Genomic DNA, 25,127 nt, shown 5'->3' with positions numbered 1-25,127 from the left:
TAAGACTCCATCAAAGAGACCTAAAACTGATAGTCCTTCCTGTTACTGAAAATGACAGAAAAACCCATTCTCTTTCCGAAGCTGAGTTGAGGAGCTCTTACAAATCCTGAGCTGAAGCTTGGAACAAACAGGAATTCCCCAACAATACCTCAGGGCTGAGCTGGTGCTCAGAAACCAAACTTTCAGTGAGTTCCTGGTCCTGTAATCATGCTTTGCTTAAAACCTTCCAGGCACACATGGTATTATGCATTAACAGTTCTGAGACAGAGTATCTCTGTAACTCCACTCAACAGATTTGGATTTCATGAGTGTCACTGAAAGTTTTTTCTGACACCACGTACAGTACTGGGGAGTTTCAAACTATGCTAATGTCATAGTATAATTTCTTGTAACTAGGATGATTTCTTGTAAAGACACAGAAATCTTTCTTCTATATTTTTTTGTAAAATCTGTTTAATAGTATATATATGTACCTGTAACTTATAAAATCATAATAAGCAAATATGAGTAAACATAAGCAATGATCCTTTTTAAATCCTGAAAGGCAGAGCTTGTTAGGTTAGACTGGTCTTTAAAATGTTTAACCTACGAACTTTATAAAAACTGTTAATTCCCCTGAACATATTTTAGACATAAATTTTGCATTTTAATTAAAGAAAAAGTAAATTAAGTGTAAATAATGAACTTTATGAGATTTCACCTACAGCTTTTAAGAGCTTGAGGAGGCTAGCTAGTAAGAGACTGTTATTTGTAGGAAACATGCCAGCTATGTAGAGAAGGGCCACAGCTGTATCTTTTCAAAGCAAGGAGATTTTTCATTAAAAATGTGATTTTGTTGAAAACTTGTGCCACCTTTCAGTGAAAATGGTGTAAATGGAAAGAACTGCTTTGACGAGACACAGTACTTTGCACTCAGTATAAAACACTGTTTCACCACTTCATTATTTTTACACTAGTTTAAGCTCCATGTAACTGTGGAGTTACAAACAGGATGCAAATAGAGTAATGAGAAGGGGTAAATTAGGTTCTTAATCGTCACATTGTGAACACCTACTTGTTTTTTTTTTTGGTTCTTTTTGAGAGAAGGCTTACAATTAAACCATTGCCCTGTCTTAAGAAGGTATTACAAAGTACCTGGCAGCTTAGAGAGTTCAAATCCACTTGACTTTTATTAGAGGACCCTTAGGGTACTAAGTTACTTTCTAAAGAATCATTTAAAATGTACTAACTACATGTTATATTTGTATTAAAAACTGTCAAACCCCATTTTAGTCATATTTCATATTATCTGTAGGAATGTTTTGCTTTCTTATTCTCTATTTTGCCTACCTGGAAAGGAGTCAAGATTAACATGATTATTTGCTTGAGGGCAAAACAATAATTTTTCATCATTTAAATTAGAGTTATGTATTGCAAGTCACGCATTTAAATAACATGAATGTCTTAAAGCACAGTACATTCAAAGTACATGTGAGGTCACAATAGTTCTGGGTGTGTGCACCATTACAACTCATAAAGCCTATGTTTGTAGCTCAGGATTATTAAAAATACATGTCTTATGGACTATTCTCATGAAGAACTTCCTTTAGCACAAAGAGGTTTTTGCTAAGTACAAACTTATGATGATATTTTAATTAGAACTCACTGACTATTTCTAGGACAAGAGCAAAAAGGAGACTTGTAGAACGAGATGTATCTTGAACAAACAGCGTTTGCGTCTTTTGTTACAGAAATAGAACACACACCTTGATTTCCACAGCATGTCTCCACCATCAAGATAAATTTACTCATATTAAGCATCAGGATGAAAGCAGAAGTAAAGAATATGAATCAGTGCATTTGGTATTGGTTCTCGGTATTCCTTTCAAGCCCCTTATAGATGCAACAGATCTTCCTGTTTCTTTTGTCTTGACAGCTTGACTGATAGCCAAGATACAGAAAGAATCTTGCACTTCAACTTGACTAGGCCATGCCCAGTACTAATTTTGTTCCAAAGGAACAAAATAGATGCAATGAAAGGAAAATAGAGCATATAGGGAATATAAAACTTTATACCTAGGGTAACATAAAGAAAAAACAAAACAAAACAAAAGTTCTTAGCAACTTTTCATTAAAACTTTAAACAATATGGAAAGTAAGACATCCTGTCCCAAGAACACACTCTTCTGCAACACCAAATCAAAGCAAACCATAGCTCAAAATAAAGAGAATCTTTTGAAAAAGAAAGACAGATGATCTTTCTGAGGCTGATATATAGATTTATATAACACACCATTCAGATCTGGAGCATACATCTCACAAATGAGTATGAACCACAGCCAAAAATAATCAATAGTAATTAAAGAGAATGTGCGAGTTTAAAAAGAATAGAAGCCAAAATCTCAGTCAAAAAAAAGGTTGTTTTTTTTTTCCCAGCAGAAGAGGAAGGAAGGCAACAGAAGAATCAGGGTAGCAGAGGCAACAGGAGGTTCAGAAGTATGAAGGTCATAGGAAGAGGCAAGGTCTGTCAGACACGCTTGGAGTATGAAGGGAATGATGCACAACAGTAAACTGTTGGGGGAAAAGAGTAAAAAGGATAAAATCATAAGTATTGTGTAGGTCAGTCAGCAGAATGGCTAGCATGCTTAGTAACATTAAAGAATCAGATGACCAAAGGAAGTGTAGGTGCAGGGGCACGTATTAAAACTTGGAATTCCACAGTTGCTCTAACTGCCTGGGTTCATGTATAAGCTAACTAAATCCTAAAATCACAATACTTACTGATATGCAGTATGTCTGTGAATTCTGCTCTACTTGGCCTGAATTTTAATTCTCCACAAGGAGCAAGATAGATGATATTGGAGATTCAACTTCATTCTTTAGCCTCAGATTGCCTGAATGAGTAAGAATAGTGATGGCAATAAAAGCCTCCTAAGCCACACCCGCAGGCATACTTGCTTTAAAGACCACCTCTGAGAAAGAGAAGGCTGGGTCACTTGACACATGCCTTATGAAGCAGTGTACCATGACAAGCTCAGCAAAACTTCCTGCACAGCAGCCCTCAGTTGTCAGCTGATTTAAAGCCACATGTAAAAGAGTGAAGTTTCCTCTGTGTTTCTACCCATTTTTGCTTCAAGCTAACAAAACCCAACTCTTAGAATATAGTCCTGTGAAAGACTATATATATATATATATATAGATATATATATATCTCTAAGGTGACTGAAGAAATATGATTGAACTGTTTGTGAAATTGTCATAGCCTTTGCCAACTGGCTTGAAATACCTGTTCATATATCAGTGATATAAATGAAAAAAAAAATTAAAAATTAGATATATAGACAAGGCTCTTTTCTGTTCTCATAGTACCTTAAAATTGACCTGGTTTTATTCATCATCCAGTAATACACATGTCATCTACAGAAAATAAAATAGTGTACCCACTCCTTCACCCCTTAAAGACCTTCTAATTAAGGGATGTTTGACTATTTTGATCTACAGTTAAAAACAAGGACAGGTTCAAATCATTATTTCATTTCTTCAAAGACAGTGCACTTTCTGAAATTTACAAATCAATCATTTGTCAAGTCTTTACCCAGTGTGAGCCCTGAGTTCATAGCACTTTATCCAGTGCCAGAGTGAAAAACTTAACTTCAGGATCTCATTCTACAGGAAGGTAGAATATATTGTATATTCTTTCCCATAGAGCTTTTAATTTCTTACTGCATATCTTAATGATAGTTCATGACTAGCCAAATAAAGGGCTAATGTGGAGTTTCATAAGAATACTGAATTTACTTTAATGAGCTGGCTGACATTTCAAGGCAGCACGTTTCAGCTGCTTGTCTAGGATCAGCAGTCTTTCACTATGTGAATTCTTTACCTCAGGTAAGTAGCACAGAGCTTATGATCAACTCACACATTTGGAACTTCACAAGCAATGTGACATAACCAAACACCATGCGACAATCTCCATCTCTGCATTCCCAAAGTACAGTCAATCTCAGAATCAGGCCGTGAACAATCTGATTAGTAAGATAAGGAAGGAGAAAGGATCCCATAAACACATCGATTTAAATGCATACACAACATGCAGCTAAGGTTCTACCAGACCAAATGTTAAAGAAAAGGTTGTGTAATTAGAATAAAAATATTTAAGAGCAAAAACTGCGAGGAACTTTTGTACCCTTGTTTGTGGAAGAGATTCTTACCATTTAATACAGAAAAGCTCAAGTATCTTACTAAGGGCCATACTCATGAATTACTTACACTCCACATAAATCTGGAAAACTCAATGAACAATGATTGCCACCACTCTCTATGAAATGAAAATCCCTCAACCTGTGTCTCCCAGAGCACAAAGAGACAACTGTGTGTTTGCTGGGAGGGAGGGAGGGAGGCAGGCAGGAAGGCAGGTAGTCAGGACAGTCCTTCACAGACAGTGGCAGATCATAAGGAGTGAGAATTTTAACTCCACATGATCACAGAATTTTAACTTCTAAATGAGAATTTTTTCTCATGGAACACACACTGCTGTTGACAGTCACCCACCCAGCAAAGGAAGACCTCAACTGTTATCAGAGAAAGCTGTTTTGAGAGTGATTTCAGAAAAAAAAATGTATCTTTTAACAACACCTGGTATCAGCAGTTTATCATCCTCCCCACCTCATTCTGTGAGAAAACACATTTACTGAGGTTAGAGTTAGGAAGATTGAAAATTTTGTTGTTCTTTGAATCTACCGCCCAAATCTTATTTGCACTGCTTGAGGCATTCTCAGGCAATAAAACACATAGTTGCAAAACATTGTTCTTACACGGCTCAATCCCTACGGTATCTAAGCTCCTTTCAGAATGGCATTAGGCAATGTAATTAGCATCTGTCCTACGTGCTGCTGTCTCTCATGGGTACATCTATACACACTTCTCTTCTGTAAATCTACACACTTATCTTTATCTAGGTAGAACAAAGCATAATTACAGAGCTAAAACTTGTCCCTCTCCAACACTGATGCTTTATGTCTAAAATAAGTACCCACTAAGCTCTTGCTCTCAGTAAACTGAGGACAATAAAAACTCATGTTATGTTTCTATGTACAAGCTTAATCAAATCCTTTTGGCTGAGATACTGTGTTTGTTTAAGAGCAAATGATCACACTGATTACATCAGGGCTGCATTGATTAAAGGGTATTTGATCAGCAAGGTAGATCAGGAAAGCATTGCAAAATAACAGTGATAGAAACTCAAATGAAGCAGAAATATTAATGCAAAGAAGGCCACAATGGATTTTTAATAAAGAAAACATCGTAGGAAAGCTAATGGTATCTAGAACAAAAAGAAGATTTTAAGTATGATATGATTTCTGTGCATAAGCTGGTAAAGATGTCTTAGGGTTAATCCTCAATAAAATTCAGGTTTTCTGTTAGTATAATCTCCTTAATTTCCACTGTTAGCTCCAATAAAACGTAACAATTTGTATCTCCTCAGCACAGATTTGAGAAATAGTGCTTTAGATTTAGCTGGTAATCAGCAGCCAACACACCCACACTAATGTATTAGAGCAACTGCAACCTGCAGAGTACTTTTGATAAACATAAGGTCCTGGAAAGAGATCTTCTGTCAAATTAGTAGCTAATGGAGACATTTCTCTATCCCATGGTTAGAAGACAGCCTCCTAGTCTTCAAAGGAAGTGCATCCATGAGATGTCATAATGTGCAGAGCTTTGCTGCTTTTACCGGCTCTACATGGGTGTGCAGGGCAAGCCCACAGGGAACATAATACATGATCAAAGACTTGGATTGTGTACAAAGATTTAAAGGCAGTCAATGGATAAGCACGAAAAAGCAGCATGAAAACGTGCTTTTCACAAGTACACAGGCATGTGAAAAATATTGTACTTCTTTGTCTGATAACTGTTATGCCCCAAGGTGAAGAGCACACAAAGGACTACCCAGAGATGCCAAGAAAGATGTACCCATTAGGACAGGAAGGCTTCTAACAATATACAGTGCCTGTAAATGGTTTAATTTTCTTAAGGAAGACACTGTAGTTTTCAACTTAGACTGATAGACCCATTGACTCTCAAAGGAACTCATCTTTGGGGAGACAAAAAATTGTTAGTACAGAAAACCAAACTTGGGGAATTAATAAAAGACAAAAGATTTTTTTTTTTTCAGTTGGACAAAGCAACAAAGCTTGATGGTTATTTTAAAATGTACAATGACCAGGTATTGCATACAAAACTCTCTCCAAGCAAGTGTTTTGCTTACTTTATATTAATTAGTTACACTGCATTGGGCATTTTGAAAGACAACAGGCTGGAAAAAGGGGGAAAAAAAGACACAAATGTCTAAAGAGCAGAGAGGAAAGTCTGGAAAAGCTACCCCTGAGAGTAATCGTCAAAAGAATCAAAATGCGAATACATATATTTTCAAACATACGTTTAGGTACCAGCTCTGTTGGTGCTGTAACATCTGCTCCTCTGTAACACACTGTTGGATCCACAATGTCACTGCCAGGAGGAGGGTAAGGTGGGGGTGGGGGGATCACTAACTGGGGGGGACCACGAGTGGTGCCCCTAGGAGGCTTTTGTGGCACCTGCCGTCCATCACCTACAGGGGGATCAATTGACTTGTTACTTCATTGCAAGATAATGATCATTCTGTTCATTTTTATTTTTTAAAAACACATTGATTTTCCCTTACCCACATCCAAATCTCTCTGGATCTAGTTCTGCTCTTATTTACATCCAAATAATCAAAGGAGAAAGAAAATGTCTGTCTTAAACCAACAGCAGTGGGACCAGAATTGAGCCCTACACATACATTACAACTATCAGTTAAAATCTCTGGTTTTTGCAGGCATAAGGATGAAGAAAAATAATTAAGCAAACTAAAAAAAAATTGAAAAAAGTTGTGTAAAAAAATGTGAAAAATGTGTTTTATCTTCTGAAGTGTCCAACTGCCTGAATTTGTTGACCTCTCAGATACTTTATGTGACTATTTTCCTGACTCTTTCTGAGAGAAAGAGGAAGATGCCTTAGATCAATGTTTTGAAGTAGGTATCTTATAGGCTTTTCTGCTCTTCTTTTGAGTCAGTTTTCATTATTTTGACATTGTAGAGAAGCAGATGATAACATTATTTTTTTGTAAAATACTGTTTGAAGCTATCAAAGGAAATGCCCATAACGTTGTCGGGGGGATTATTTCTACACTATGTGCAATAACTAAAGAAATATGTGCGTCTTTGCACTGTACTCTGTGAAAAACTTTCAATGTAAAAAAGCTGCTGCCAGTTGGTAGTGTACAGAACTTGAGCTACCATTATTTGGAAAGTCCTTAGAGGTTGAAAGTGCGCTGAGGAACCATGACTACCTGCTTGTTCTGCTTTCACATCCTGCCTCAAGCATGTGCTGTGGTCATTGTTGAAGATGGATGCTGGCAGAGACAGATGCTTGGTTTGATCCATTCCTACACTCTCTGGCTTGTGCTTTGGGGCTGTTGAGAAGGGAAGCAGCACCAAGGGGGAAGAAAAAAGATTAAACCAGTATGATTTTTACTTAGGAGTCACTAGCTTCCAGAGAAGCATCTTCCAGAGACACAATTTAATGCTGGCAAATGTGCAAGCCCTTTTTAACTGGTTGGAGGAAATTTGGCACAATACTTAGGTGTCACAATAACTGAATCAGTATTGAATACTACAGGGAATTTGCCAGTTTGAGAATATTTTTGATAGGATCTTTTGCTTTGACTCACATGGCTCATTGAGAGCTACACAGGTATCTTTAATACTTTTTTTCCATCATGTGGCTGACTATTTCTTGCAGCACGTTTTTTCCCCTCAGTAGAGTCTTGCTTTTTTCACAGCTTTTCTCTCATGCTTTCAGAGCCATCTGTGCTTTCTCATTGTTTTCTTGTAAGGGCCCTGAAGGGAGGCTGTTTTACCAACCCGCTCTGGCTGTAACATTTTTTCTTGTTAATGAACACATTCATTCAAGAAAGTAGCAGAAAACAAAACACACTGAAGACAGGGCTACTGTGGGACTTCTTTGTCAGTGTAAAATAATAAGGCTCCATTAAAGCAAATGATACTACAGAATTCTACATGAGCAGAGCACTCCAACAAGCACTTATGTACACAGTACTGAACACACTAGAAGTGGCTCTGCTATATCTCATCTGTAACATTTGAGCACCAATACAAAAGAAAAAGAACACTTATAAAAAGTTAAAGCAACAAATGTCATCAAAAAGTGACCAGTAGTAGGGCAAAGCATGAGAAGCAGTAGAGCGTGACCTCTGTAGTGATTAAAAGTAAGCCATTTTGCTGAAAACTCCTGTGTTATTTGGCCCAGTAATAACTCTGCCCTTAGAGAGTTTAAATAAGAGATGTCAATGGAGTTGAATATGTCACATGATAATGGATTCCTGCTGCTACATAAATGCTGAGGCATTAAATGTGAAGCATTTACTGAAAATAAATGTTGGAACAAAGCCAAGAGGTTTCTTACTAAACTGTGAGGCATTTGTAATGTAAGCAATTATGTATGACAGAATGTCATATCTGTATGTCTTAGGCATTTTATGAAACATGAGGTCAAAGGCATGAACTGAAGTGCACTGAGTGCATTGCGGCACTTGAAGAATGATTCTCTTAATGTACTGAAAAATGAGTTCCAATATGCAGGGTCATTATCTCATAACTTGACCCATTATAAAATCACTTTGCTTGCTAGAAGCATAATCCTGGTGTCCTCACTCAAGCAAAGCTCTCACCAATCTGAACATGCTACCAGGCAGATAAGAACAGAGGACTGGGAGAATGTTTTTCAGTTTTCCTCTGTGAGTAAATGTGGTGCCACTTGCAGCTGAAGCTACAGTTTTTTTGTTGAGTCTAGGTACGTATGGTGTTCCTTTGAGAGCATCAGTTCTTTTCTTCTACTGATTAGCTAAAGAATCAACAGATAGTGATTTATAATAAAAGTGAGGATGAAATTTTAAAAAAATCCCTAACTTTTCTTTATATAGGCAGTTGACATCAAACTGTTGGAGGACTATAGGAAACTCAAATGTCTTCAGGCTTTAGAAACATGAGAAAACACTGAACCAGGTTGACTGTACTTAGGTCCTAGCAGAACTTCATGGCTTCAGATGCATTCAGTATTGCCTGGCCTATCTCCATTTATTAGCATTTCCATTTACTATTTCTGTATTTCCATTTACTAGTAAACCAATCATGATCTCCAAGGTGCAGAATAGGCTCAGGGCTAGTGCTTTTGACTATAAAATTTGTGACAAATATTCAAATCATCTGATGAGTGTTATCTACATTTTACTACCCTGAGGTACTCGAAATGGTGCCATTAAAAAAAAAAAAAAGAAAAAAGAAAAAAAAAAGAGGTAATATACAAATACTTATTTCCAGACTTTCATTCTGCAGAGAAATGTAGTTTTTTCCCCAAGTTACAAAAGTTTCCAAACTCACAGCATAACAGAATTAAAGCAACTTCAAACAGTGAGTATTGAAAGCACATGAATAGGGTTATTCAGGAGAAAAGAATGCCTCTCACCCATTGTGCTCTTCCTCTTGTCTTCCCTGTCTTCTGTTCTGTTTGGCATGGCAGGAGTTGGGGGGGCAGACGCAGCTGGTGGAAGAGGGGCACGCCTCTTCTTTTTCCTTAAATCATTCAGGGATGTTCCTTGTGATATCTAACAAAGTTGAAAAATAAGCACAGTAAAGGATATATTTTGTTGATGTTGTAAATTTTCAATAACCAAAAAAAAAAGTGTTTGCCATATGACCTAATTTCTCAGCACAGTATATTTATAATGAGCATTTATAGTGACAACCAGAGATTAAAGAATTACAGTAATATTGCACTCAGAAAAGGAAAGAGACAAGAACTGCTGATGAGTGTCACAGCAGAAATACCAGTCTGGTAGGCATTTGATGGTTTTGGAAAAAGTGAACTGGAGAGCTCAACACTCAGCAAAGCAGAGTATGACACTATTTGTGTTGTTAAGCTTGAGCCATAACATGATCTTCTTTTCCCATTGGTTTCTTCAAACATTAAATTATGGTTAAATACTCCAACTGGCATGTATAGTGAATAAACTCTTTCTCATTTCTTTTATGTTCCTCTCAAATTCTTGTCTAAGGACTTCTGAGACAAGAATCAGAATTGACTGTTTGCTTGCATGATGATATGAGATCACACTGTACTCTATTCATGCCTACCGGCCTTCACAGACCTGCTTTTGAAGGTCTGTAGCACCTTGGCTTCCAATAATTGCAACATGCTGGTTGCTATGCCAAGACCTTACTACTCTCTATGCTGCTTTTAAAAATATGAAAAATGTTATTACAAATGACTTGAGTTTCACTGGGTTGCACAATATTTTCTGTAGCTTGTTGGAACTTAGCTCTACTTCCTTTTTCTGGAAAAATAATAATAATAAAACCATGTAGGAAAATCTGTGGAATTTTTATATTTGAAAGGTACTGACAACACTAGTCAGTACTAGGCTTTGCTGAGGCAGAAAGTAATGGTGGCTGCCCACATATAACATGCTGCTGGTATTCCTCCAAAGGAGTCTTCAGTTCTTTGATTTAACTGCTCTATCCCAATGCTTCTGTAACTAATATACAGAACTGCGAGTGGTTTTCTACTGTTTCAAATGTCTAACTAATAAAAATAAAAATAACAACAATCATATTCATAATATTTCCTTTAATCCAGAGGATTAATGAACCCTTAAAATACAATTGTTGAGGGAGATTTTATTAAACAAATAGTAGCTTCACACTGCTTAAAACTACCACCAGACTTCAGAGGAAAAGCACATATTTACAGCTTTTCTTTCCTACATTGAGTAAAAAAATCTGAGAATAAATTAATTTTACTTTATCTTAAAAGATTAAGATATGAACAGAGTCTCATTTTCTTAGCCTTCCTTTTTAAAAGCACTCAGGAGGATCTTATATTTTACAAAAGGAACCCTTTTGTTCCCACCTTTGAGGATTACACTTTAGACACCATGCCACATGACAACTGGACAAGTTCCACCCCTTGGGGAACCTGTATCCTGCATGGGAGAAACTTGGTAGTAACTACATTGGACACAGAGTACAGCAACCAGGATAAGCTGCAGCTTCATTCCAAACAAGGGTGGGAAAGAAAAGTGTCCTGGTCCTAGTTCCTACTATCATGGATTATGTCAGCATTTTATATTAAATTTCCCCCAGATATAGTTCAGTACTAAAGCCAGTGAAGCGAATCTAGACAAAGTTAGACATAGTAAATGGGCAATAATGTTAGAAGTAACTAGCAATTTTGTGGACCTAAATTTTGGTCACCAAATTTCATAGAATTTAAAAAACATCGGACTTATACCCAGAAAAGAGCATCACACCAAATTCTCGAAACAGATACAGCAAAATTTAGAGCTCCACTGAAAAACTTTTGCCCAATGTTATAGTGTTTCTCCATATTAAGATGGAACATTCCACTGACAGAGAAACTGCCTATAATGATTAGGAACCAACTACAACTGACTGAAGTTGAAACAGAATGCCCAATTTTGAGCTAAACAATGGAAATTTCATTTAGTGAAACAACTCATCAGGCTTTGGTTTTGAGGGGAATTACACCAAGGACAGCCACCTAATGTTGCATTCTTCTCCATTGAGGAAATTGGCAAATAGACAATTTGAAAAAAAGCAAAACATTCTTCCACCCTGCATTTTAAATAACTAACAACATGTAGGCACTTAATACTGTGTCGTGATTCTTCAGGATACTATCTTAAGGGGAAAAAAAAAGAAAGAAAATTATTTAAGTGGTAATTTTGATTACTACAAAGACTGGAAAATTCAGTAGCTATAGAGAACTCAAATCACCTGGGAGACAGGCACCATCTGAACTTTCACAACCCTTCACAAGTACAAGCTTGACTTTTGCAGCTGTTTAATGGCATTTTGCAGCTTCCACCTTCACTTTTCCCTCTCCAGTAAGAAAGGTCATTTTATTTTAGGACAAAAACTGGTTGGACTAGTGATTTAAATGATAAAGCTAGGAAATCTTGACAATCAAGTCACAAAGTAAGGAAATGTTACTTTGTGTACAAAGTGTACTTTAAATGTACACTTAAAATGTTAGAGATCACTAATCACCCTTCTCCGAGTACCAGATGAGTGAAGGATGTTAGCTTGGTATATTCAAATCCCACAAAGACACATAACTGCTTTTCTATGAAGAAAGGATCCTTGTTAGAAGTCAGATTATCCTTTTCAGCTCTATGTTTTCTTACTTAGTTGAATCTTCTGAGGAACATTAGATAGACGTATGGATGATCACACTGCTGCAGTTAAAGAATAGGCTAGGAAATAGCTAGTGCACGACTGCAATAATGAAAGTTTGGTGAAATACACACACAAAAATGCTTTTATTATACTGTCAGCTAAGTGCAGTATTCCTCAGAAACACCATAAAGAAGATGAAAAGCTTGTTTAAAGCCAGTCACGCTACAAAGTACATAAGAAGTATCTAGTTCAAGAATAGGTCATAAAAATTGTTAAAAGTATATTTTCTTTAATTCCAATTTCGGTAAACCTATAAGCCAAAACATAAATGGAAAAAACACAAAGAACATTCTGTTTCTTTTTTTCAATTGTATATACAAACCTAATAGAACTCGAAAATAATTTGTTATGGCTGGCTGCTTCTTTTATAAAGAAATCAAGCCTTACAACATTATTTGGAGTAATTTCCCACTGAAACTTTGTTACAGGAGCCCCTCTCTGAGTCTAACAGAATATCTCCTAGTCTTAGCACTTGTACTTAACCTATATTTATGAACAAGAAATTATTACATCAGCTCCTGTTACAACAAATACATAATTTGAAATTATGTTCATTAAGTTCTGACTATAATTAATACCATGAAGTGAGCTAGAATAAAAGAGGTCAAAATGACCCAAATCTGAAAAATAGTGCAATTTCTTTTCCCCTATTGATAAGACACACAATAATTAAAATAAAACAAAACAAAACCAAACTATCACATCCAGGGCTCACATGCTCTTTGAAAAATACTTCCAATATTGCAGACAAAATATCTGAGCAATGTGCTGAATGTGTTTTCCTACTGTGAAAGCTCAACATAACAAAATTTGAGGGCTCTAGATAAGATTTGAGAGTATATTTAGAGCATAACAACAACACCATGGGAAGGTTACTTGTCAAAATTGTGTAGAAAAGAATCCTACAAGGCCAATGCTTGAAATTTTCCATCAGTAGCATTTCACAGTCTACTTGCAAACAATCTGTGGACACTGTAAGAGTGCATGTAAACTGAGTTTAAGTTTCCTTATGTGTAAAAGTCCAGTATTTTCTTTGGGTCAGGTTACAATGAATATAAAGTAATGAACAATATTAAAGGAGGCCCAAGGAAACAAAAGTTATCACTACTGAAAATTCATCAAGCATTCAAAGACAAGGAGGTTCTCAGACAGAATTCCAGTGTGAGCTCCACTCCTTTGCCTTGCTTGTCCTCTATTTACAGGCCAGACACTGGTTTTGCATTTGTCAGCCCTTCCCTTTTAAACTTTCTAACAGAAATGCTTATTTATGAAAGTACTAAGTCATCTGGTCAAGGCCAACTTTCTTTAATCCACAGACCCAACTAGGCCCAAATTTACGGCTCCTATAACTGAGTCTCCTTCTATAAGCCAGAAACTGCACCATTAATCTGCATAGTTTGTGTTTCAAAATCCAAACCAATCTATCTAGTATTTTTATAAACATTGCAAGAAACATTTGTCTTATGGCAGCAGATTTTTTTCTTTTACTATCATTCCTATCATTTTGCCATAGAAAGGGAAAAATCTTGAAAACCTAAGAATTTTCCAGTCTCAATACTTAACAAAATTCTCCTTAAAGCTATTTACTTCCTGGTCAAACAACATAGCTACAGATGATACAGATGTATCAGCAATAGAATCAAGTCTGGAATAAGGATTGCTTTTAAGGGATGTCAGATTATTGTTGTGCATATGCAAATAAAAAATTGTATAGCATATGATATAAACTAGGGGAATAAAGTCCTTATGCTGTCTTACTTCTTTCTCCTTTTTATTCAATGTTACACATCAGGACCTTTTATTGTCTTATAGAGGAATTGGCTAATTTGTATACAAATTTTCTTATTTATGGAAACACTGAATGACTGCAGAATTATTTCCAGAAGTAAAGAAAAAGAACTGGAAAAAGGACACATGGATTCAAACACCAGCACACCCTCATTACAAAGTGGTTCCATCATCCCACACTGACCAGACACACACTCTGATTTATGTGAGCCAGATTCTGATACACCTGCTGGTGATGATATCATGTGGGGTCAGAGTGCCTACTGAATTTTAAAAAATGTTTAAATGCAACCCTAACAGAACAAAAAGCCCAGAGCTAACCTGTAACTGAACTAACAACAGTATCACGCCAAACTATGTATGTATGACCATCTCAAACCTCTTCCCCCTGCAAAAAAAATTCAGAAATTGTCAAATAATTAAGGGCCATTTTACAAGAATTCTAAAAGAAAAAAAGACATATGTTTCATTAATTGGCTTTAAAGTCTTGATATAACTGCACTAATCCTTTATAATATTCTATAGAAGACAAGTGGCAGATTGGTATGTAAGATTTATGGGTTTAGATTATTACTATGACATAACTTAAAGCAGTTAAGAAGAAAATATTTTGATCCAAGAAGAGTTGTTCTAGGAAAATCAGACAAATAAATCTTTCAGCTGCAGAATGGAGACATTAATCTCTCCACTAAACTTGATGATATAAAAGCTATCCTGCCCAGCTGAATCTGCATTTTCACACAGCAACAGATGTTTCAACCTGCCTAGCACTAGAAACCACAAGAAGTCCCAACTGAACATTAATGTGTCTTATACAAAATTTACTCATGTGCCTAATATTTCTTGGACAGGTCGTACATCAATAGTCTTCTCATTGGCATATATTGACAAAGGAAAATTCAGTGAGCTCTCAAAACTGGGCAACTAAGCTAATGAGGCTGACCACTTTAAGCTACACTGAATAAAATTGTCTATTCAGCACTGAACTTCTCTACCTTCTTTCCTTATTGGATAGTATCCTGTTTCATTTGATTAAAAGATGAATGTTTAATCCATAACTACACAAGTGCACTAAAATACAAGTATATTAGAAATTGCATTCAAAGAGAGCAGCCTGACTCTGAGCAGTCTCCCAGAAGCTGTGTAGAATGCATTTGTGTGGGTTATTTAAAATACTTACTAGGATACCATGCAATACAACAACATATTACCAAAACAACAGACACAGAGATAATAAATCTAGCACACTGAAACACTTTTAAAGAGGCTATCATTTGGAAAACTTGTCATTTTGGTAAACTGCATAGGAATAACTACACTTTAGAAATTAGCAGAGTTTCTCTTGATTGGTCATTTTACTTCCATTCATGTTGATGTGTTGGATCTCAAAGCCTGGCAATAAAATGAATAAAAATAGGCTTAGCTTTAAGTAAGCCATATGAGTAAGTATGCCAGGATAGCAGGACTGATATTTGGACCAACAGCTTGTGTAACTCTGGACACATCACTCGCCTGGGAACAGATGTAGACGGAGACTCCCAAGCTATTGTCAACTTGAGTTTAAATCCACAAGAATAGCAAGCAACTCTAGGAACAGGATAACCATGTTTCTGTCCTGACAACACCACTTTCTATTAGGGGGCTTCCTCCTGACTTTGAAACTGTGCTCCCTTGTGCTCTGCAGGTGTCTGTCTCGCCTGATGGCCGTATCCCAGCTGTACTCCTGTACCAGCAGCTGTACTCCCTGCCTCAGTTTCCGAGTTGCTTTGCTGCTGGAAGCGCTCAGGCACTGTGGGAAATCTGTCTTAGAACTACAGCACAAACTGCATCTGTCTTCTGAAAATAACCCTACCATTAATATTTTAATCACATATCACAATATTTTGCATAATTTGGCCTATAATGCTTAATTTCAGATTATTTTTATTATATAACTTTGGTGTTAAACAGAATTTTATAACAGAATTTAATATTGATTATCAAAAATCAAGCTCTGACTGCAATAACACCTCAGTCTTAATAACAGATAAAAGCTTACTATACTGTATTTTATAGAAATTTCTATGTTCTTGTGCTATTTTATTCACAAAACAAAGAAGACAAAAGGCAAGTATGTCCTTGAATACTTGTCTGATTGGTGACAGAAAGCTAAATCAGTTAACACAAGAAAGCCAGTACAAGGTGAAGGGGCAAGCTCATTTTTCCATCTGTTTTTATAGAACACACCCTTTTTGAAATGTCACCGTCAAGGACAGTTAAAAATTAATGCCATTCTAATCTTTAAGCCCTTTAACATGTTCAGTTAAATGTGTCAGACAGGAAACTATCCATAAACAAATCTGAGATGTTAAATTACTAAGATAGCTGTGATTTCCTTCTTTGCAAAATCTCATTTCTAGCTGCAGTATTATTTCCACTCAAGGAAATCGCTCTACAACACCAAATATTTTCACATGCATTGAAACATGTAGACTACACAAGTCTGCGGATGTTTGCTTTGGCAAAGAATTGAACTTCCTCTGTTTCTCAGAATACAATGTAATTCTCCTCATTTATGTCTTCATTTAGGGGGGAAAAAAACCAACAAGAACCCCTCACTTAAAAATCACATTTTAAAGCCACCACAAACTGATTTGCTACCAATATTCATTTCTCCTCTACAGAAGTTTAAAAAAAAGGCAAAATCAACGTCCAGATTTTAATCTCATATTTGTGCATGTCTTTTTAGGTAGAACTACATTATTAACAAAACAAATGAACATTAGTAAGAGTGTAAGATGCACAGTAGCAGTGCAGTTCATATTTCTTCTGAAAACTTCATCAATGAATTTGATATGATCAATGTCATCTTCTTAAGTGACTGACTTTCGGAAACACATTAGACTTAGAATTTTATACATTATCTTTTCTTTCTCAGTCTCACATCCTGGATTATAGGCTGGATGACCAGATGATCTGCTTGTCTGTCCTTAAAAATCTCAGAGATACCATGAAGATTTGCAAAAGTTATTTTGCATCTTTTTCCAATTTTTTGCCAATAGGATGTGTTGTAGCCTAAAATCTGTTAGGGCTAGAACGTGGAAGGGAATCACAAATATATGACAAGGAGCAAGAAGAACACGATCCTTTCTACTTCCAATAAGTGACATACTTCCCTGGAGCTTTTAGGTTTTTCCCCAGACTTTAAATTTTCTTCTTTAGAGATAGCCAAGTTAAATTTCTAGTGCTTAGCACTAAGTCCTAGGCAATCACCTTAGCAGTCTTCTCCATTTAGAGAAAAACATATCTGATTATTTCTAGTGTTCTACCCTCTTCTATCAGCCTTCCCCTTCCACAGGCACACAGAATGCCCGGGAAACATGGTTTAGGCAGTAAGTCAAGTGATAGTTTCTGATTCCTTTCCGATTCCATAGGTCCATAGAATGGTTTGGGTTAGAAGGGACCCTTAACAATCACCTTGTTTGAGCCATGCCTTCCCACTGCCTCCTTCAAATTCACACTCAAGTCAAGTTCTTTCCAGCATCTCCAAACACCAGCCAAAAGCCCCTGAATTACCACAACTTAAAAGCATGAAGAGAGGAGAAGAACAAAGTGGTACCACAGTGTCAATTAGATACATTACTAGGACTGTAGCATAACATGGCTCTATATCAAGCTACTGCCCACAATTGTCAAATTTTATTATCCAAAATTACAAATAGATTCTGCTATGACGACTTGTTTGAGGAACCCATCATGGCACATTGCTTGTTAGCCACACCTGGAAGTGTCAGCAACATAGAGCTGAGCAGGACTCAGGGGTTGCCTACTGGGTCTCAGGAGGTGAGAAATTATATTCTCATTAAGAGAGGCACGCTGCAAAAAAAAAGAGGTGCCTATTTGTCCAAGTGACCTATGTCAACTTTAAAGAGGATGTGCTAGACTCTTTTCAGTGGTGCCCTGTGACAGGATGAGGAGCAATGGCCATAAACTGAGACACACAAAAATTACACCTCACCATGAGGAAGAACTTTACCTTGAGAGGGGCAGAGCATTGAAACAGGTTGTCCAAGGAGGTTGTGGAGTCTCTCTGTCTGGGACAGAACCCCTCTGGATGTGTTCCTGTGTAGCCTGCTCTAGGGCACACTGTCTTGGCAGGGGGTTGGACTGGATGATCTCCAGATATCCCTTCCATCCCTAAGAATTCCATGATTCTGTGAAAAATAGCTTGAAGTAGCAGAGAACAATTTTTTTTTAATTATACCTGTGATGTTTTCCCTTATTTTCTTAAATAGCTAAACAATGACTATGCTATTAAGCCATAGAATTAAACCTGATTGACACAGCACACAATTACTTTGTTAATTTTTCTATTCTGTGATTTTTCACCGATTTAATTTAGGATCTATGTAAGGTGGAGTTAGAAGCAAAGTCTGAAAAGTGCTGCAAACCCAGTTTCTAAATTAAGCACAGTGCTAGGGTCATTTTTCATTGCTTATTGAATGCCAGCTCTTCAGAAGTCTTGCTGCTCAAAATGATCTTTGTCTATTAACTTCCCCTAAATACTGTGCCCAACAAAGCCTCATAATTACTTGACACATACTTTCTTCTTTAATGAGAGCTAAAGCTTACAATGACATCAGCCTGTTCTATTTGTCTGAGACTTGCAAGCCAGATGAAGTTTACTTACTGAGCATTGCAACCCTGCCAAAATTCAGGTCTGCATAGAACAGTATGTTCCGGCCCTAATGTCTTGCCAGTTTTCAATGAAGTGCTTGACAGAGACCACATGTGGAGGTCAAGTGATGCTATCATGATCTCACCAGATGGTAAGTTGTGGTATCATTCCCAAGGCAGGTAGTATAGTCTGTTCAGAAACAGTTGGCAGCTGAACCATGAACTCACAGCCAGAAGCAACTGGATTAGTGCAAAAGAATGCTATTGATGCTAGAAAAGAGACTATTCCAAGAATTCTTCTTGCACAGAATTCAAGGATTCAACTCTCAAGACATATGTTTTCTTGAAAAAAAACATGGGAGTCCTCCTGCCAAACAAATCTTGCATTTTTCCTTGATTATTGTGTTATGTATGTTAAATTGTAATGTAAAGACACTGTAAGCTTACCTTGCTTGTGTTTCTGCATATATATTAAACATCACCATGTAACTCCAATTTTGATGTCAATTCAGAGGTTATAGCTACATAGGTTAGAATGCAGGACTGTAGTACTTTTCAAAAAACAACAGGAAAGTAGACCATGAAGGAGTCTTACAGAATTTTATAATTTAATTCTCCAACCCCTCTAAAATAACAGCCTATCCAAGTCAAATTGTGAAGCACTCAGCACTTCACAAAGTCCAGCCTTCAGCTAAAGCAGGTAAGCAATTTAAATCACAGCTGAACTGACATTGTTTCTATTTCCTGGACAAAGTTACAAAAAACTTATTTCTGAAACTGCAAAAAAACCACACAGTGGATTCCTCTTAAAATGTAAAAAGGCATAATTTTAAAGCAGACCTCAAAATTTTAAATTCTTCTGGTGCAAAAGCTGTTAATTGACTGTGAACATTATGTGAGTAGAGATTTTCTCAAAGGGGTGTTGCAAAATGAGTCTTATCTCCAACTGCACTTCTGAGAGGTTGTACCTTCCTGCTAACACAAAAACCTCTACTGAAATTCGGAACTAGTGCCTAGTTCTTACTGGCCAAGCTTCAGGAAAAAAAATATAACCAATTGTAGTTAATCACTTCTTGACTGAGAAAGCTTAGACTCCTATTAAATAATTCATCACACTGTGATACCTTACTCTATTTAAAATTACAGGAAAAAAGAGTTGAAAGAAAAGGAGGGGCAAAAAAGCTGCTGGAAAATAAGTTGGCTGCCTAAAAAGAGTTTCCTAAAGTTATTAAAATGCTTTCTGCCACTCTTTTTTTTAATGAGACACATGCTGTTAGTAAATAAATGTGCAGCAACACGAAGTTGAGCATTAGGACCAATAAGGAGGATAGGTAGCAATTTGGTCTGAAACAACTGAACTTCTTTAGCAGAAAATTCTGTAATACATTATTAAAAGACAACATACCCTTAACTGATACTCTTTGGAGATGTTGAGAAAGTAGTCACTACACTGCATGTATCATTTAAGCTGTAGTTTTTAATAACTACTTTTAACAAATTAATGCGTTTAAGTGCGCATACACCAGAATTATTTTTTGGAGCTGTTTTTATCATAAAAAGAAGTACAAATTACTCCCTTTCTCTAGCAGCTTTTTTTAGCCTTCCTAAATTTCATGTTTTACATGACAGCAAGATAAGCCTTCAGCCATCATTGCACTTTATTCTTTTCTTTTAATTTGGGCCTGCATCATTTACCCAAACCAAAGTGCAGCTGTTAGCTAAATTAAGCATCCAAACTGCACAGCAAACATTATCTGATGTGCTGTCAGCTGGCTTCATGTTTGCTATCTGATTATTGTTTTGTAAGACATGAACAAGTCTGGCTATTTCTCATTCAGATAACTGAATGTCATGTTTAAAGCTCTTTAAAAAATGAACAAAACACCTTCAAACTGGAAATTAATTGTTGAGTTTTAATTTCTTAGTCATTTACCATGGTATAGGGCATTTAAAAGGTTTTTTTACTACTCACTCTTATTTCTACTAATTGGTTCTGTACACCTTGATAATGGTCTCTACAATAGGATAGCACCAGCCAGGTTCAGCTCCAGTGGAAATATGAAAAACATAAAACCTTTCAGGTTTATGATTGCTTACAGAGACTATTGTTTCTATAAAACTTAATGTGTGTCATCACAAAATTTTATGTCTGTGAAGGGCAACAGTTTGTACATGGCTTTTTTGACAAGGCCATTAAGTAAAAGTCATTAAGAAAAGCTCCACCCTTATACAGTCTTAAAAATATATTTGCCAAAAGTGGATAGGCAGAGGGAACACCCAAAGAGACTGACTTTTTATCTCCTGAAAGGTAGAAATATAATCATTTTCTAAGTAAAACAATAGCCCCGTCACTGCACAAGACAGAAGTGTCTCAACAGTTCTTTTCTCAGAGGACCTGCAACCTAGAGAATATATCTGGCATGCAAGTGGATCAGATATTGATTTGAAATGCAAAGGAATCACATCTTTCATGTTGCTTTTTATTTTGTCAGTGAAAAGCATGTGTCTTGTAAAATCCACTGGACATCACCCATACAGCTCCCCGCCACCTGTAATATGAGCTGTATTAGTACATCTCAGTATTTTGAGGTGCAGCCCAAGGGGCCTGCAAATATGATCCTCAGAGTCCTGTGGGGCTCTTTGATTCTACAGACACACTACCAAGTCATAAAATGCATACCAGGCAAGTATTCTTGGTTGCAAAATTCTTATTGACCCTATGATTTACTGGCAAAACTTCCAGCCTCATTCTGCAAATGCAGTTTTGCACTTAGGAGCACAAAACAAAGAGACTGATGACTGGGAACAGCAATCAGAGGCAGCTGTTTCTGTTTTTAATGAGAAACATGTTTTTCTGGTCATCAAATTACCACTGATAAGAAGACCTAATGAAGTAATTGTGAATGCTGCCAGTGACTCTTCTGGAGTGATATCAGATTATATGAGACAATTATTTGGGTATGACTTTCTTCAGTATTCTCCAAAAATAGCTGCATGTGTTAGATCAAGGGTTCTGCTCAGGCTTCTTTACTAGACTGTGGCAAGTACCAACAGGACAGCAAAAGAAGAGGAAAGGTATGTTCAACACTACCTTCTCCCAAATACTTTCGTGGCTACTAACCAACTTCTTTTTAGGGACTTCCGGATGTAATTTATCTTTCAAAATTCACAATGGATTTGTCATCCTTGCAGCATTTGTTCAGTCTCCTCTTAAGCCTATGTAAACTTTTAGTGTCCATAACAACCTTGGTGGACCAAGTCAATGAAGATCCATGTGCTTTGACTTTGGGAGTTTGCCTGTTTCCTATTAGCTCCAAATGCTCTTATAATGGCTGGCTGAAAAGTCAAATCCTTATCCTTTGGATAACTCTTTCAGTAACTCTTTCAAGATGAAGAATCATGGTTTACTTAAGTTGCACCACTGACCCTGTACGAAACTACTCCACACCTTTGATCACCCTTGATGTTCTTCCATGAGTCTCATCCTATTCTGTAATACCCTTCTGAAGCAAGGAGAACACTGTTGTAGTATTTAAGATGGCATAAAAAAGCTCACAATGTAGTGGTAAGTAAAACTATCTTTTTACCCACTTTTCCTCTCTTAAAATGCTCTGAATTGGATTTGTTTTTTGATTGCTATTGAGCTTGGAGATTATTTTTTTCAAATAAAAATGTCTTCTGATCCTAAGATTTTCCTAATGAGTTACTGCCAGCAGTGAGATCAGTATCTTAAAAGGTCTTAGGAAAAATTAAGAGTGGTCTTTTCTCATGTATATCACTTCACCCTTCACCACACTGAATTTAACTACTTTCATCTCCAAGTGGTCCCAGCACTCAGTCTCATACGGTCTTCTAACTGTTGCTCTTCATACTGAGTCTTAGTCCTTGCTATCTAGATAACTCAAGTAGGAGCAACAAAATTTCTGACTGTTTCTTATTCAGGTCATTTCTTAATATGATCAACGGATGGTCAAATACTCCAAGGCTTCTGCAAAATTTCATCAGTAGACCAGCAGATCATTTAGTCCTAACCTGCAATCTCTTTTCTTTTGTGTCTGTTATTTAAGAGTAAGATGATTATTTATTATGGAACTGAGACTTGGTTTCCTTATGAAATTCTTGATGAGGGAACTTGGAAGCTTTGTGGAAACTCAGACAGACTGTATCAAACAGATCACACCCATCTGCTTGCTGAATGCATCAAGAGCACTGTAAGGGAGTTGTAAAGCAGGGTTTCTCTTTTAATAAAGCTAAATTTACCCTATTCGCTATCTTTACAAAGATGCCAACTGGTTAAATTCTCTATTATATTTCCAGTAATTTTGCCAGTACATAAACCACCTAATGAGGCTTGGTTTCTTTTTTATTTCTCTTACACTTTCCAAACAGCAACTATATCTTTCACTTATTTTCTCTGAATTTCTTCATGCCAGAATGTGGCATTGGCAGTATTTAGCAGTATTATTCAGTAATTTTTTTTTTCTATTTCTTTGCTTGTCATAGTAGAGAGAGATTTACTACAGACACAGTTATTTTACACAATCTTTCCTATTTCAGATAGCAGTACAATCTCTGGTGCATCATCTTGAGAATACTTCACACACCTGCTTCTGAAACAAAGAACTATAACATGCTCCTTAGACAAAGAACTGAAGTGCACTCCTTATCTCTGCTTTTGGACAAGCTTGATGGTCATTATCTGTCTGTGCCAGATCACTTAAACTGTGAAAAATGTCAAGCCAAGTTTAACTGTTTTACTATCCCAGACTAACAGGCCAAAGACTCTACCCAAAGCATAAGACAAAATAAATTATTTCTATACAGTTCTATGAACAGAGGAAAAAGACCCCCTGATACCCATAAGCTCTCAACATCTATAGGAATGCATAAATGAAAAATATTAGCTTCTAACTAAAATTTCAGGCAGAATGACTGGAAGAAAAGTGCAAAAAATAGATACTAAAAGCCTAATGGAATGTTTTTGTAATTACCATGCAGTATTTACAGCCTTGTACATCCAAAATAAGCAATTGCTACATGAATTTGATGTGAAACACAGAAACAAATAAAACATATATTATCTCCATTCTTAATTGGTTTATCAATAATTATTTTTTATCTGTATCAACAGAGAGACACAGCTACTCTTTGACCTTATCAAAATATTGCCCCATGGCAATTATCTAAGAAGTCCTCAGCCTCTTAATTTGGCATCATACAGCAGTAAAAAGTGCACTCCAGCACCCAATAGCCAAACTCTAATACAAAAAACTAGTTTCTTTCTTTAAGGCTTACATAACTTGGGCATTTGAACAGTATTCCAGAGAAAGAGCATCTTTATTAAAGATTCAATATCCCTGCCCTCATCAGAAAAATGCTGTTGAGAGATATCACATACTGCCTGAGCATTCTAACAAGTCTGCCACAAAGACTGGAGAAGATCACAGCTAACACTCATGACATCCTCAGTAACGAACAAAGGCAAAGACACTTCTAAAAATAGCATGCAGTATTCGCATTTCAGGCCTCTGTGCACAAAAAGAAAATTTAAATCAGAACAATTGAAAAGGCATATAAACTCAGTTTTAATTAACTGTAAATCAACATTTTAAACAAATTAAAAAGTCAGTCAAGTGTTCTTCCTCCTTCTGAATAAATCCTACTTTCATGTTCTCAGGGAACTTATAAAAACCTGAGAAGTGACCTAGAAGATACAGTAGATTGTAGAAATAAAAGACACATTTTGAAAAACAGCTTTTTCCTACAGCAAAATCTGAGTCATTGCATCCTTCCTCAGAATGTGAAAAATTGTATCTATTATTCTCAAAGGAGACTTCTGGATGCTCCACAGAAAAAAAAAAACCCACAAAGTAAAACAAAAATACATTCACAGTACACTTAAGGGAGAAAGGAAATGTGTCATAAGAAAAAGGTTGAGAAGACCTCACCCAGAAGACCTTTGAATCAAGAGAAACCTCCCTTCCTCTCTAAAAGATGATAAAAAAAGCATGCATTCATATCTTGTTGACTTCTAGTAGACATTTCTGGTTTAGGTGTAACCTATGAAAGGGAGATAAGTAATCTGAAGCCATCCACCCTTTTGTTGGATTCTGGGACTCTTATTAAAACAGAATACATCTGTCAATCCCCCACGAACCGTTCATTATCTTGCACGTTATACAGAAGAAGTGAAATAAAGTACAAGGTAGAAGGGAAGAAAATACCTATAGCATAAACGTATCCTGTTGCAGTACAAAAAACAAACCCCTCCAAGTATGACTGCAATACTTTCTATAAAAAATAAGATCTACCAACCAGGTAAATCTAAACTAATTTGAAACTTTT

At 36.5% G+C, this 25,127-nt stretch overlaps 1 protein-coding gene across 2 annotated transcripts in view; it reads right to left on the bottom strand.

Moving 5' to 3' along the window:
• Window positions 1–1,054: 1,054 nt before the first annotated feature.
• The window catches only part of COBL (cordon-bleu WH2 repeat protein), a 113,528-nt gene continuing 89,455 nt past the window's right edge, over window positions 1,055–25,127 (bottom strand). For both annotated transcript variants that reach the window (XM_068195846.1, XM_068195855.1), the window contains 2 exons: window positions 9,547–9,685; window positions 1,055–2,550 (listed from right to left, as the gene is read on the bottom strand). In XM_068195846.1, the coding sequence (XP_068051947.1) occupies window positions 2,507–2,550; window positions 9,547–9,685 (183 nt within the window). In that variant the 3' untranslated portion in view covers window positions 1,055–2,506. The remainder of the gene's footprint in view (window positions 2,551–9,546; window positions 9,686–25,127) is intronic.

The sequence above is a fragment of the Anomalospiza imberbis genome, chromosome 1 (genome assembly GCF_031753505.1).
Source record: "Anomalospiza imberbis isolate Cuckoo-Finch-1a 21T00152 chromosome 1, ASM3175350v1, whole genome shotgun sequence".
NCBI lineage: Eukaryota > Metazoa > Chordata > Aves > Passeriformes > Viduidae > Anomalospiza > Anomalospiza imberbis.
This window is presented reverse-complemented; position numbering and strand designations above follow the sequence as displayed.